The sequence below is a fragment of the Palaemon carinicauda genome, chromosome 9, assembly GCF_036898095.1.
Source record: "Palaemon carinicauda isolate YSFRI2023 chromosome 9, ASM3689809v2, whole genome shotgun sequence".
Classification (NCBI taxonomy): domain Eukaryota; kingdom Metazoa; phylum Arthropoda; class Malacostraca; order Decapoda; family Palaemonidae; genus Palaemon; species Palaemon carinicauda.
Genome location: NC_090733.1, coordinates 127,793,497 through 127,808,660, shown reverse-complemented (window position 1 = coordinate 127,808,660; position 15,164 = coordinate 127,793,497). Strand labels below are relative to the sequence as shown.

Genomic DNA, 15,164 nt, shown 5'->3' with positions numbered 1-15,164 from the left:
CGAGTATGAACCCGAAGGGGAAGAATCTTTCTTAGCCTTCTTCTTTTGTCGCCTACTAAACCTTGACCCTACACTCGTTGCAAGGAGACTTCTGTACACAAGAGTGGCCTCTACACGCAGGACAGCGACCGTGAGGATCGGTCTCCACAGCCGACATGAAGGTGCCGCAACGACGCCCTTCGATGCCAGGATAAACTTGCATGGTTTTCAATCCCCACCGGCGGACACACCTGCAAAGAAAAAGTAAGGAAAGTTTTTAGCTTTTCGGTCAGTTCTTTAATTGTATTGAAAAGATTAAGGCTTTTAACAGGAGAGTAGGACAACATCTGTACTCTACCGAGCCAAAATAAAAAGTGATACTGTAGTCTGTTACTAGTGCGGGTGTGAGCAGGGTGGCTGGTCTACCCCCGCTCGCCCCCTCCACTATCTAGTGGAGGATAACTGCACTTCGCAAAAAGCTTAATGGCTAGTGTCAGCTATCGCTAAAATATGTTTCCACTGTAAAAAGCGTAAGTGTTTGAACATAGTGCAGAAACAAATAGTGTTTTCCTTTGTCCATTACCCCTTTAACTTTTGAGTTAATGCATGACTTATTAAACCTTTCTTATCTTACTCTGGCCCATTAGAAATAAGGGTTGGAATCTTTTTATGAACACTTGTCACAAAAAAAAAAGCATAGCAAAACATACTACACCATGGGGAAAAGAGCAACAGATTTTACATGATACAGTATTATAATAATTTCATGACATTACAGTATATATGTAAATTACTATAAATAATGTATTGTAAAACAATACAAAATCTAAAATACAATATACAATTCTGTTTTTTTTATAAAAAAAACAATTGCAGTACCACATAAAAAAGTTGAAGTAGACTATGAATATATACAGTATAACAAGATTTTGTACAGTTTTTAACGATAATTCAAAGCACAAACATGGCAGAACAAATATAAAATTATAGTACAGTACTTCATTGTATGTAATCCTACTACTCTACATTTACTTATATTACCCATGTGAATTACAAAATATAATTCTGTAGTCACTTAAATTAAAGGAATGAAAATAGTAAAAGCCTATTATGTATACAGTATTTCTTAGAATGCCACCAATGCATGAACAATCTGCACTTTACTTTCAATCTTATGATTACACAAAGGGCATGTAAAGGATGGGTCCATGGCATATGATGAATGGATACAATAATAACACGCTATATGTTGACATCCAAATGAATGAGGTAGCACAGGGTATCTATTGCAAATAACACAAGTGGTATCTAGACCAAACCTAACTGGAATATCATCATCTCCATCTGATATTTCTTCACTGGAGCTTGGCAAAAGTTTTCTTACAAAATTGTGGAAGTACTGTATGTTGATCAGCGGTAGAATAAAGGCCAAAAGTTCTGCAAAACCATGCCACAGTAATTCTCGAGTAAAGTAACTGTAAGATATTTTTCTTACAGTTCCAGGGGAGGCAGAAACTTGATCTAACCCAAGAATTCTCTGCAGTAGGGATGGATATATTCCCTGGAACAAAAAGACTAGCATATTCCCAAGTTCAGCAATTTTAATTATAATTTCAAGGAAGCTAACCACCTGACAAGTTTTCTGTTTGGCCTGCGTATTTCTCGTAAGCGCAAAACTGATATCCCCTGCCCTTAATTTTGCCCATTTTCCTAATACAAGTAACATGATATATCTCTGAAGTTTATATGCACCCACTGTGTCTCCATATCTAATCTGCAAGAGCTGCTGCCCTACCGAACTTCTAGCTTTTTGAACTGTGTACCTTAGTATGAAGTAATGGAGGGACGCATTAATTTCTGGTTCTAACCTTGTTAAGAAGCCCTGACCAATGTATTTTACTGCTCTTAACAGCTGATCTTTTATCAATGAATAGGCTTCTCTGTCAAGAAACAGAGCATCGAGTTGGGTAATCCGAGGGACAAAATGCTTTGAGTTATCACTATTGGACATATTTACTAAATGATAATAGGTTCAGCAATCACACAATTTGCATATTTCAAGTAAGCAAAAGACAACTGAATATAGAGCATCCTAACGTCTCCTTCAGATGTACTTATTTATTCTTTAGTTACTTGTTTACTTATTTCCATGGCTAAACTGCAACCTGAAATAAAAAAGTATACTATTAACAAGAAAATATTTAATTTTCAAATATATAATATTAAATATGATTAAGAATACAGCATTTATAGCTAAACAAATTACCAGGTATTTTAGCTTTATATAAAGTTTACAAACCAGTGTCTTACAAGTCTAATGTTAACATCAGTTATATGTTCAAACTGCTTTGTAGACTGGTTGAAACTATTAAACTGCTTTTTGACTGGTTGAAACTATTAAATAAGCTTTCTAATCTTAATATAGTCCCTCACTTTCCTCACAGTTCATGTTATGTTCACAAACCAGGCAATGCTAATGCACTCAACTGGCGAGGACAGATGATAGAACGCTCCTAAGATATTACAGTATAGGGAATATAATTCTTGACACTATATGTTAAAAATAATGCGAAATCACTACTTCACAAATAAGAGCAAAGTTTGTATGAGATGGCAAGGTTAGTACATTTTGACTAAATTTACATACATGATTTATTAAGTGTATCTACCGGTGTCTTCTCATTGAGAATTTCTGGCAATATTTTCTAACAGTTTTAATTAACGGATTTTGAGCGAAGCAAAAAATGACAAATTCGATGATAATTTGTATTTTTCCTAACCATACAAACCTTAGCTATTTACATTGGGTTTACCTTTTAGCGTAGCTAAAATGGCGAGCCATTAGAATTTAACGAGGGTGTATTACCCCCGCGCTAGTTAGCGGGGGGGTAGGGGAGTGGTAGCTAGCTCCCCCCCCCCTCACACACCGGTGAAGCTCACTTTCACTTAGAGGTAGGACTTGTCTTGGGGGACAGGGCTGGCGGGCAAATATGTGTAAATAGCTAAGGTTTGTATGGTTAGGAAAAATACAAATTATCTTCGAATTTGTCATTTGTTCCGTAACCGAAATACAAACCACGCTATTTACATTGGGTGACTTACCCCTTAGGTAGGGTGGAAAGTCCCCAGCCATACTGGCTTTGGCTTAACCGGGGACTCAGAATCCGAGTGAGTCGCACTCGAGAAAAGGAGTCCCTGCACTTCACAAGTTCCTTGCTCCGCAAGGAACCGTGTGGCCTACATAAGCTTGTGTGTGAAGGAAGAAGTGTGACCCGTCCTAGGCAGTTGACCTGGAGTTCCAGAAGGAACTCTGGGTTAGGACGTTCCCAATACCACCTCGTCAGGGTATGGGGGACGCGACAGTATTGACTCGATACTCGGAACACAAGGAAGCATGGTTTACCTGCAGAGGTTCGAGGTCAGCTATGCAGAGACCAGGATGCTGCTTCCCAGTAGAGGGGATGATGAGGAAAGAAGTAAGGGCCAGACATACTTCTTTCGTTCATGCAGACTAAAACCTGATAACAATGCCCTCAACTTTCTGCTACCTGTCCAAAAAGGAGCCTGAGGTTAGACCAGCTGTTGTGTAGCCACCACAGAGCGATAGAAAACGTATCGAAACTCCTGTGGTTCACGCCCTGCAGGAAGCGGGCTGCGAAGGTCATTAGACGCTTCCAGACTCCAGCTTGTAGCACCTGCGTCACACAGTAGTATTACTCGAAGGCGAGGGACGTTACGATGTATCCGACATTGTGCTGTAGGGCGACGTGACGGGGGAGGGTCTGGAGTCAGGTCGAGATGAATGTCCTTGAGTCCGAGCTGAAGAGGTATACTGGTGACTCTCCCCCGTATCCTTCTTGTGCTCCCAAACTGGCTGCAACTGAGGACAAACTGCAGCTGTTCCCAAAGCTAACCTCTCGATTCCTTTACTGGCAAGAAGGAGAAGGTTTTGGGACATCAGATACAGAATGGTGACTCGAAATCTTGAAGGAATTGGACCGAAGGCCCGGGACCCCAAGATTCTGAGTCTAGCCAACAACTCAGGAGCAAACCTGAATGTTGCCTTCCCCTATTCCTTAGAATGGGCAGAGTCGTACGACACCAAGAAGATTGCTTACACACTGGCCGCGGCCAGAGTGAGCACGAGCCCCAAGACGGAATACGATCAGAGGCCTGACGTAAAGGGTCTTGAGAAGATCTCTTAAGGGACTAAAAAGTCCGAGCCATGCTCCAAGTTGGAGGTCTCACTCCGACTAGAGCAGGGACGTTCGCAGCTTCACATGAGCGAGGAAAGGTCCAGCGGGAAGGAAAAAGTTATTCCTTTAAGCCTGAAGGTCAGGGAAAGGCTGAGCGACAGGCTTCATTGCCGAGAGCGGAAAGGAGTTCCTCCCGCCGAAAGGCAATAAGATCGTTATTGCTGGAGAAGAGGCCTCAAGGGAAGAGGTATATCTCCCACGACACCAACCACCAAAGACTCTCCACTTCGCCTGAAAGACCCCTGCGGATGACTATCGCAGATGACGCGACCTCCGTCCCGCGACTGTAGCGGGTTGTCTCTTCTTGAGGAGGAGGCGTAGTGTCTCCAGGCATGAAGCCGAAGCAACGGCCCGGCTCGTGAAAGATGTTGCAGTGTGGTTGTTTGAGTAGCCTGTGCCGTGGGAGAAGCTCTCCCGGGAGTTCCGTCAGGGGAAGCAGAGGGTCCGGAAACCGTTCTGCGCATAGTCCCAGTGGAGCTCTCAGGGCCATTGAAAGGTTGACAGACAACCTGGTCTTGTTGAGACCCATTCTCAACAGACAACAAAAGAGGGAAGACGCAGGCGCCGATGTTGTCCCGCCATCACCGGAATGCATCTTGCCAGAGTCTCAGGGTCTGAGACTGGGAGGAAGGACAGCGGAAGCTTGAGGTTCCAAGCTGTCGAGATCAGGTCCCCCAGACCAGGACTTGCTGGTTACTCAAGGCCAAAGACCCCCAGGTACACTCTCTCTACGAGGCTCTGCTCGGATAGTCGGAGAGAACATACTTCTGCCCAAAATGAGAGCCGATGGTGGTACAGTATTGAGAGTATCTCAAATCATCTCAGTATCTCTACTGCAAGATGCGAAGGTGTGAAAATGCGTCCCCTGCTGGTTAGAACACGCCAGAACCATGAAGTCGACGCGCACGAAGCGACTCAGCAGGAGCTGTAGGATCTGTAGAGGGGCCAGACTACGGCCTCTAACCCTGCCTGAATGATGGAGAGGTATCCTTCAGGTCCTGACCATAGGCCTGGACCGGAACATGCCCCCCCCCCCCCTTTTCTTTGACGAGTCCAAGAACAGCATAAATAATGTGGGGAAAGGACGAGAATATCCACTCTCATCAAGAGGTTCCATAGGTCAACACCCATTGCAGGTCTAATCGTTCCGCTGGTCCCATAGGGGCCAGAAAGTCCGGTTAATCGTTGCTTTGAAACCACCGGAACTTGGGCCGCCCCACAGGGAACTTATCCTGAGGCGACCGTTCGGAACTTTAGACGGGTCAATGAGGAAAAGAGAACTAGGAAACGTTCCAAGGTAAGGCTGAAAGCTCTGCTTGACTGAGAACAGGTACTGCGACTCTCCTCAGCCTTGCCACAGTCAACTAAAGGGAAGGCTCGGAGGAGGTGGCAACAGAATCTGGCGTCCCCAGGCGGTCACCCATCTAAGTACCGACCAGAACCGACGTTGCTTAACCTCACTGGACGGACGAGAAGCGGGGTTTCCAACGTGGTAAGGCCGTTGACTCAATATCATGGCTAGATACTCCAGATGTTGAGGCAGAAGAAGAGAAGGCTCCTAGCAAAATACCATGAACCCCCACTCATGGTAAGCATCCGGAAGCTTGTCCCGGCGCTGAAGAAGGTCGAACCCGAGCCTACCGGAGTTGACCAGACCTCCAAAAGGCAAAGGAGGCGGAAGCCTGCACCTGAGTGGCCACGAGGAAAGCAGGGAGAGTTCTCTGGGGAAAAAACCCTGTGATGCCACGGCGGGATCGCCACACTGCATCTTAAGCAGGAATACCTGTAGTCTAGGCTGAAATCCACGAGCTTCCTGGAAGATGGATGGAATGGAAACTGAAAGTACCCCTCCTTCCGATCCAGGGCCTAAAGAGTCCTGTCGCCTCGTTACCAGTCTGATCGATTCTGCTGTTTCACGCTGGACGAAGTTTGTTCGACAAACTTGATCAGGGCTGAGAGGTCGACTACGGAACTCCCGTCTCAGATACTTCCTTACAAGAAAGGATCGACTGAAGAAGCCGGGGGTGAAGCCGTCGACGATCCTATGGAGGAACTTCTCCTAAGGCATGGATCATTCTGCCCAAACGGGCAAACTCTTGCCGACCCTATGGCATAGAGGTTCAGAGACACTGAATTCGCTGACAGGGACGGCAGGCGCGATATCCTTGGCTGATCACAGAGATCGTGCAGGAATGGGCATTGGGAAGCTGTCATCCGGATGAGTAACCTTAGGCATCCTCCCAGCGTGAAACCTGCAAGGGGGGGTGCCAATCCTAGAGTTCGTGAACTCTGCCGCTCCCTCTAGGATTATGGCCCCCCCGGGAAAGCCTCCCGTGCCATCTGTTCCTGACAGTAGGGAACTGCAATTGGACACCTTGTCTCAGTTGTCGTAGCCGGTCCGATAACTTAGGCCGACGTGGCTGAAAGAAAGAGGCGCTGGAGCCCTGCAGGGTCTGGAAGAAAGCGCCTTGGAGGAGTGAAAACGGAAGTCGACTTCCTCCGCACAGCCGCTGTCTATGTCTCTGTCCTTGGGCACAAACAAACTCTTCTTAAGGATGGAAGGGTGTCTGAGGTTGTCGACATCCACGGATGAGACACCCGAAAGGAAGCCCTCGGTCATTGCGTCCAGATGGTCCAACATCGAGCTTGACCGCAAGTTCGATACTTGACGACGAAACGCCAAGGTGCTTGAGCCCGAGAGGAGGAAAGTACCCATGACCTTCCTGTAGCTTCCTTGAACAAAACCTCGGGTCGCAGCCGAGGAGGGAAAGGACCTGGTAAGTCCCTTTCACGAGATGGAGAAAAGGAAGGGGTAAACCAGTCACCCCTTGGCCGATGGAGAAATCTCGAACGGAAAGCCCCCCGCCAAAAACCCTTCCAGGGAATGACGGGGAAGGGCTAACCCAGTTTCTGGAAAGAAGAATGTTGCTCAGACCTCCCTAAAAATTCTTCCTATTCTTGCATGTGCCATGCACTGCGTCTACAGGGTGAGGCCGTGTTCTGGAAATACGCTCCAGAAGACTCGCCAGGCTGGCCATGCTGCGAAACCCCAATGGGAATCGCGGTTGCAATCGCCCTGGCGCTCGCGCGATGGTAAATCAATGATTTGCGCGTGGGCGAACATGGAAGCGCCCATGCGCGGGCACGCAAGAACGCAAACGAAGGTGAGCGAAAAAGCGCAGAAGGAGGGCGAGCGTGGTAGGAAGGGCGAGAGCTGGTGGTCGGCGAGCGATAACCCATAGGCGAGTAATGGAAACTGCAAGAATTAAGCCGACGTTCGCGCGAAGAAACACCGTAGATTCACGCGACGGAACACCGTCGGTTCGCGCGACGGAACACCGTCGGTTCGCGCAACGGAACACCGTCGGTTCGCGCGACGGAACACCGTCGGTTCGCGCGACGGAACACCGTCGGTTCGCGCGACGGAACACCGTCGGTTCGCGCGACGGAACACCGTCGGTTCGCGCGACAGAACACCGTAGGTTCGCGCGACGGAACACGGTCGGTTTGCGCGACGGATTACCGTCGGTTCGCGCGACGGAACACCATCGGTCCGCGCGACGGAACACCGTCCGTCCGCGATGGAAAACCGTTGGTTCGCGCGCGGGCGAACATTGGAGAACATGTGCGCGGTCGCGCATGAGCGTAGGCGTGTAGGCACGTGGGCGTGCGGTCGCGCAGGCACGTGGGCGTATGGCCGCGCGGGTGAGCGCAGGCGATCGGGAGACTGATGACGCGTAGGCGGGCGATGGCACGTTGACGAGCGATGGCGCGTTCTGGCGAGCGATAGCCCGTAGGAGAGTGAAGGCGCGTTGGCAAGCGATGACGCGTCGGCAAGCGATGACGCGTCGGCAAGCGACAGCGCGTTGGCGCGGTGGTGCGTTAACAAAACGCTAGCGCGCAGGTGAAGAATCGCGCGGGCGCGTAGGCGATTGCCAACGCAAGAGAGACAGTGATGGTTAGCGCGCATCGCGCTAACAAAAGGCGCTCAGGTGCATCAGGAAGGTGAGCGCTGAAGCAAGCTGTTAATCAGGCGATCCTGGACGGTCAGAAAACCGTTGGCGCCCATTGGTGCGTGGCAAAGAAGGGCGCGCAGATGTGCGCTGGCGATTGAAGAAAGCTGGCGCACAGAGTAAAGGTGAGCGCTGGCGAGCAGGAGGAAGATCTACGGCAAGACTCAGCTACCGGAGATCGGGGTCCACAGCAAGCGAGCGCTAGATCGCTGCTCATGGAGTTCAGGGGAACTGAACGCGTGGCAGATCGATGGCGATCGTTGACGCGTAGGAGATCGCTGACGAGCAGGTGAACGTTGACGCGTCTAAGGTCGCTGGCGAGCTGGTGATCGCTGGCGAGCAGAAGGCAACGCGTGGAAGCCTGTGCGTAGAAGAAGAGTCCTTGACCCAGACCTGAACCGAAGTTCTAGATCGCGAGGGCGAACGTGGGCGCACAGGGCGCATAACAGGAATCAACAGGAACAGCAGAGATGATCATCATGAGAGCGCTGACGAACAGGAGAGCGCTGGCTAACAGGAGAGCGCTGGCTAACAGGAGAGCGCTGGCTAACAGGAGAGCGCTAGCGATCAGGAAAGCGCTGATGAGCAGGAGAGCACCTGTGCGCTAACACTGAGCAGGAACAGGAGAGCAGAAGGGCGCGCAGGGGAACCCTGACACGCAAGGGAAGAACCCCCGTGGGAGGCAACCCTTTGCCCCGAAGGGATCGTTGTCCGTCGGGAGACTGATGTCCGTCGGAAGACCGTCTGTCCGCCGGGAGACAGATGGCCGTCGGAAGACCGTTGTCCGTCGGGGAGACCGTTGCCCGTCGGAAGACGAGGTCAGACTGCTGTCCATCTGCACCAGGGGCGGAAGATCAAGAAGAAGGAGTTGTAGGCTGCATACGGAGATTCAAAAAGGCGCCTCTTAGCACCCTTATAGGGAGATGGGAGGCCCTTACGACGAGGCGGATGGTGAGCCTTACGGCGAAGGAGGCCAACAGCAACAACTGCAGAAGAATCCTCCGAAGAGGAGTCTCTATGAGTGTACTCTCTCGCAAACGAAAGAGAAACACTTCGTAGAAGAGACTGGTCAGCCAGCTCCGCCTGCAGTTGCCCAGCCCCTTGAGCGAAACTGCAGGTGCGACCGCTCAGCACCAAGAGCATAGTCGCACGAAAAAAAGGCAAGAGAAGAACCCCCCAAAAGGGGAAAAACTCAAGCCTGGACAGGAACAACTTCCCTCGGAAGGAAAGTTACCCACCTCAGGAGGCGAGCCTCCTAAGAGTTCTAAAGTGAACTGGAGAGCTGTCAATTGTCACGGGAGTACAGTACTTCAAGAAGAAGGAGACACGCCCCTGACGAAAAACCAAAGGGGAGGCAGCAACAGCCGAATCCCCAGGCCTCAACAAGACAGCTCACACCGTTGCCATATTACAGAAACGAACTAGATCGGTAACTGTAAAAAAATAAAACAAAAATCATTAGTACACATTCGTTCCCCCGGGAAGGCTCCGAAGAGGAATCCCGAGGGAAAGGAAAACAAGAATTACACAACAGGCACGTGCCCTCACAACCACTTACACTCACGGAAGGAGAGCTGTAACCAAAACAGAATTATAACAATTATAATTATGTAACTACAGTATGTAATTATGTAATTAAAAAAAAATGAATGAACACTAAAGAAAGAACGAAAACCCCGAAAGGAATCGTTCTAAAAAGCTGAAAAATTAACAAAAACAATTAGATTCATAAACTAATTGAGACAAAACGTACGGAGTAGCAACACCCCCACACGGGAAGGAAGCTACCAAGGGCGTAGTAACATAGTAAAAGGGGTGAACGACCTCAAGAGAGAGAGAGAGAAAGACCGAAGTCAAACTCGATCGCAATCCATAAAATTACACCGTGGTGGCCTAAACTGCCGAGGGCTCCACGGAGATATCGTACACTACACACACATCTCTGAAAAGGAAACTTACTGATTTCTATACTCAAATATATATACAAACATGAAAAAATGTTTATATATATATTGAGTAAAAGAAAAGTACAGTAAGTGATTAAGTAAAGACAAAACAAACAATGGCTGCCAAGCGAGGACAAAGACAGAGACGTCTGTCCCAGTTCGAGCCAAAAGTGAAAGTGAGCTTCACCGGTGTGTGAGGGGGGGGGGGGGGGGTAGCTAGCTACCACTCCCCTACCCCCCCCCCCCCCCGCTAACTAGCGCGGGGGTAATACACCCTCGTTAAATTCTAATGGCTCGCCATTTCAGCTACGCTAAAAGGTAAACCCAATGTAAATAGCTTGGTTTGTATTTCGGTTACGGAACAAATTTATTTTTGGGTGAGATAGCCATGTCGTCCTGATGGAAAGTTCCTAATCGTAGATTCTAAGGGATATATGAACTACAGTGATATTCCCAGAGAATTTACCTTTAGGTCTCCAGAATTCTAACTCCTGGCGCGAATATCCTTACCATTCTCTTAAAGATATCGCATAAATCAGGGGATGTATATCTTGATACGACACATAGCGATCTTCACCCCGAAGGGGTTAGAACCCTTTTCGTTCGAGTTGCCTTGATAAAGGAAACTCTTTATATTTAATACTGGGGGGAGGTTACAGCAATTGCTTGCAAGGGATACACAAATATGTGTCTCTCACTCTTCCTTTCTAGCTTACTATCCTAAGCTATAATAATTAAAAGATGACTATTACATATTGTTTATCAGGTGAGATAACGGATTTTGAGCAAAGCGAAAAATCTATTTTTGGGTGAGATAGCCATGTCGTCCTGATGGAAGGTTCCTTTAAGTAGCTTCCTAGGGTATATTTGACTACAGTGATATTCCCAGAGAATTTACCTTTAGGTCTCCAGAATTCTAACTCCTGGCACGAATATCCTTAAAATTTCTCTCAAGGATATCACATAATATCAGGGGACTTATATCTTGATACGACACATAGCAATCTTCACCCCGAATAGCGTTTTCGCTTCAAGGGGGAAAGTGGCAAAAATAGAAGGGGAGCCATTATCAAGGTACCCTTCCTCCGTTACTACCTTGAGTATCTAGATGGCGCCATCGTCGCCGCCATGTTTATTCCTTGTAGCGTTGAACAAGGTGCTACAGATATAGTAGTTTCGGGAGGGATCCTGCCAACGCCTTTTCTATAAAAAGGAGGGCGGGTCCATCAGGACGACATGGCTATCTCACCCAAAAATAGATTTTTCGCTTCGCTCAAAATCCGTTTTTTGAGCTCAGGCCATGTCGTCCTGATGGAAGGTTACCAGAGCATTATTTAGAAAGTACTGTATCTGTGGATTTTCCAAATGTGCCTTAACCTCAAGACAATATTTCCTTGGTCACTCAGACCATAGAGACATATGGCGTTACCGTTATACGTAATTACTGTACAGTACTTATAATCATGAACTATGATAGTGCTTCTTGACCCCTGCAGGGAAGAGTCATACTAGACTCAGGAAAAAGTCTCAAGGTTTGCATACACCATATGAACAAACATAGCCACAAGAGCATACGGGTCTCACTGTATGCAAAGCCAGTCGATGTTTGTATTCTCAATACAAACAAAGGTTTATATGAGTCACCATAGCATCCAGAGCATACAGGATTAGCTGTATGCAAAATCAGACAAGTTTGCACCCGTGTAGGAACAAAGTATGCATAGGCATAGAAAGGTTGTATTCATGTTAGAACAAAGTTATCTATTTTGTTCAGATGTCCATATGCAGATTATTAAGGGTTAAATAATACTCACACATATTTTTATTCATTCAAATTTGGGGCGAAATAAGACGCAAAAACCAATCAAATATTAACAGTATTGGTAATCAATAAATAGTAATTCAACATACATTATATAGCATTAATAAAATGCTAGTGAATACAAAAGAAACATATAATACAGACAAGACCAAAATTGCTTACTTCACCTGAAAGGGAATAATAATTAATGCCACAAAACTGAAAATTTAATAAATTTTCTAATATACATTTCTATGAATGACTGTCTTTTCACACAGTGTAAAGAACACATGGCACAAGTGTTATCTCTATGTTTCTTCACCTTTAATAACTGGAACAGTCCATACTGCCACCTTGGTGACACTTAACTTTACGTGTTGCACTGTGAGGTGTCAACACCTTCACCCGATTCTTAACAGTCCCAATCAATTCACTGTTCCTCGCAGCGCTAAGCGACAGGTTTTAGCACACTACCTGCCGCCACCACATACCTTTTCAGCTCTTGCACTTGCTTCGCGTAGTGTTTAAGGAATACTCTGGATGACTTCCATCCAGTATACGAGCGAAGACGCTCAAAACCCATGTACTGTATTGGAAAAAGTTCAATGACGAAGCAATTTTTCTGGAATCATGACCTGCGTGTGTACTATCAGGATCCGCCCTGCAAATGAAATAGGTGATCTTCGCCCTTAGTTGTTTTAGGGATAAATTTGAGCCCGAGGTTTCTCCTTTAAAGAGCTGTTCTCCCCTGAAGTCTGAAGTTCTAGGAAGATAGACCTTTAGACACTCTACTGGACACAGCGAGATATCTTCCTTCAGAGGGCAGATTCTTCAGGGACCCCACCTTTTGGTAGGTAGCTCGTTCTTGGCGAGAAACGTTGGGTCAGGGAAGAGATTCAGTTCTCCCGCTTCTGTGAACTGAATACGGCCCTCATCCCGAGAAAGGGCCACTATTTCACTAACTCCGGCCCCCGAGGCTAGAGCAAACAAGAATATAACTTTTTGAGTCAGGTCTTTCAGAGAGCAATCCTCATTGTTCACTGTTGAGGCAAAGTGTAGAACCTTATCCCAGGACCATGAAATGGGCTTTGGAGGTGCTGCAGGCCTAAGTCTAGCACAGGCCTTAGGGATCTTGTTAAAGATTTCATTGGATAAGTCTACTTGAAAGGCATAAAGCAGAGGTCTAGTCAAGGCTGACTTACACGTTGTTATCGTGTTGGCTGCTAAACCTTGTCCATGAAGGTGAATAAAGAAGGATGAACAGAAATCTGTTGAGATCTCTTTTGGTCTTCTTCCCTTGACCAAAGTAACCCACTTCTCCCAAGACGACTCATATTGCCTTATGGTTGATTTAGATTTATATTCTTCTAAGAAGTCTATACTGTCTCTTTGAGATCCCAAACCTTTTCTTAACTGCAAAGGAGAGAAAATCATGAGATGAAGGTTTCGGGTTTTCTGTGATGAAGCGAAGACAGTCGACTTCTGTACTTGTTGAGTCAGAACTGGGTCCGGCAGAGGGACCAGCCTCAGCTTCAATTCCAATACTGTACTAGTGGGAACCAATTGCTCTTCTGCCACTTGGGAGCCACTAGGGCTGCCATTCCCTGAAAGCATCGCAGCTTGTTGAGGACCTTCAACAGAAGGTTGGTTGGAGGGAACAGGTAAACGCAGGTCCATCTGTTCCAGTCGAGGGACATGGCGTCCACCGCTTCCTCGTATGGGGCCATATAACGAGGTAGCTTCTTGTTGTCGCTCGTCGCGAAGAGGTCGATCTGCAGTTCTGGGACTTGTCGTAAGATGAAGGAGAATGATCCTGCGTCAAGGGACCATTCTGACTCTATCGGCGTGAGCCTGGATGGAGCGTTCGCCGTCACATTGCGGAACCCTTGAAGGGGAACTGCTGATAAATGCCATCTCTTCTTTTCCGCCAAGCGGAAGATGGCCAACATCACTTGGTTGATTTGAGGTGATCTCGAACCTTGACGATTCAAACATCTCACTATGACCTCGCTGTCCAGAATCAGTCTTATGTGGACTGAATGGCGAGGGGACAATTTCTTCAGCGTGAGAAAGACTGCCATGGCTTCCAAAATGTTGATGTGGAAGGTCTTGAATAGAGAGGACCAAGTCCCTTGGACTTTCCGTTGGTGAGAGTGACCCAAGAGTTCTCGGGTATATTCTTCCAGGACGGGGGTGGAGTGTTGGAAGAATTGAGGAAATGATGGTGGAGCTGTCCTCCAGCTCCAACCTAGTTCATTTTTTATTAGGCTGTGGGCCTAGGGATTGAAGGTCCAGCGATCCCAAAATGTTTGGAGTCTTCCTCCTACAGGAAGCATCTCATTGCTTTGGTTGTCCGGAGGACTTGCCTCCTTGACCGCGCCCTCCCCTACCCCCTCTTCCTCTTGAGGGGTGTCTAGAGGAGCCTCTATTTGACCCTCTACCTTTAGGGCAAAAGGTAGTGGTCTGCCTCTCATAAGCGGGAGTAAAGGCTGGTGACTGGGTCACCATCTGCTGGGGTACCATCTGGTAGGTGGTTTGGGGTTGTGCCACCATCTGGGGCACCGCAGTCATTGGAAGTTATTGTTGTTGTCTGACAGGGCGAGAGGGCAACCTTGGTCTCTTTGTCTTCCTCTTTGGTTGGGGACCCTCATCCGGGGAAGACTTCCTCTTAGCCGACATGCCCCACTTTTGGAGAAGATTCCTGTTCTCCGTGGCAGCCTTGTCGACTACTTCCTTGACCACTTCACTCGGGAAGAGGTCTTTTCCCCAGATATTGGAAAATATCAGCTTCCTGAGTTCGTGCTTCACCGCAGCCGAAGCAAACACGAACTCCCTACATGCTCTTCTGGCCCCAACAAAGCCATATACTGTAGGTCCTTGACCAGCGTTGCCAAATGTGATTTGGCCACGACCATGAACATGACTGGGGATCTATTATTACTTGCCATTGCCTCCAAGGTAATTTGGAGGGACAGAGATGTGGCAAGCCTTTCCTTTGTCTCTTGCTCCCCACGCAAGAGAAAGTCAGACAACTTAGGGAGGTTTTCGCTGAACTGGCGTCCAGCAATATCCGCCTCCAACTTCCCAACTGAGAAGGTAAGATGTATTTCCTTCCAGTCTTCGTCATCCGTAGGCAGAGCTAGGGATAAAGGTCTACACTCCTCAAGTG

At 47.6% G+C, this 15,164-nt stretch overlaps 1 protein-coding gene and 1 pseudogene across 3 annotated transcripts in view; both read right to left on the bottom strand.

Moving 5' to 3' along the window:
- Window positions 1-755: 755 nt before the first annotated feature.
- Window positions 756-15,164, bottom strand: part of Pex2 (peroxin 2) — a 34,491-nt gene continuing 20,082 nt past the window's right edge. For all 3 annotated transcript variants that reach the window (XM_068379943.1, XM_068379942.1, XM_068379941.1), the window contains exon 2: window positions 756-2,144. In XM_068379943.1, coding sequence (XP_068236044.1) covers window positions 1,106-1,990 — 885 coding nt within the window. In that variant the 5' untranslated portion in view covers window positions 1,991-2,144 and the 3' untranslated portion in view covers window positions 756-1,105. The remainder of the gene's footprint in view (window positions 2,145-15,164) is intronic.
- On the bottom strand, window positions 5,623-5,741 carry LOC137647378 (5S ribosomal RNA; annotated as a pseudogene).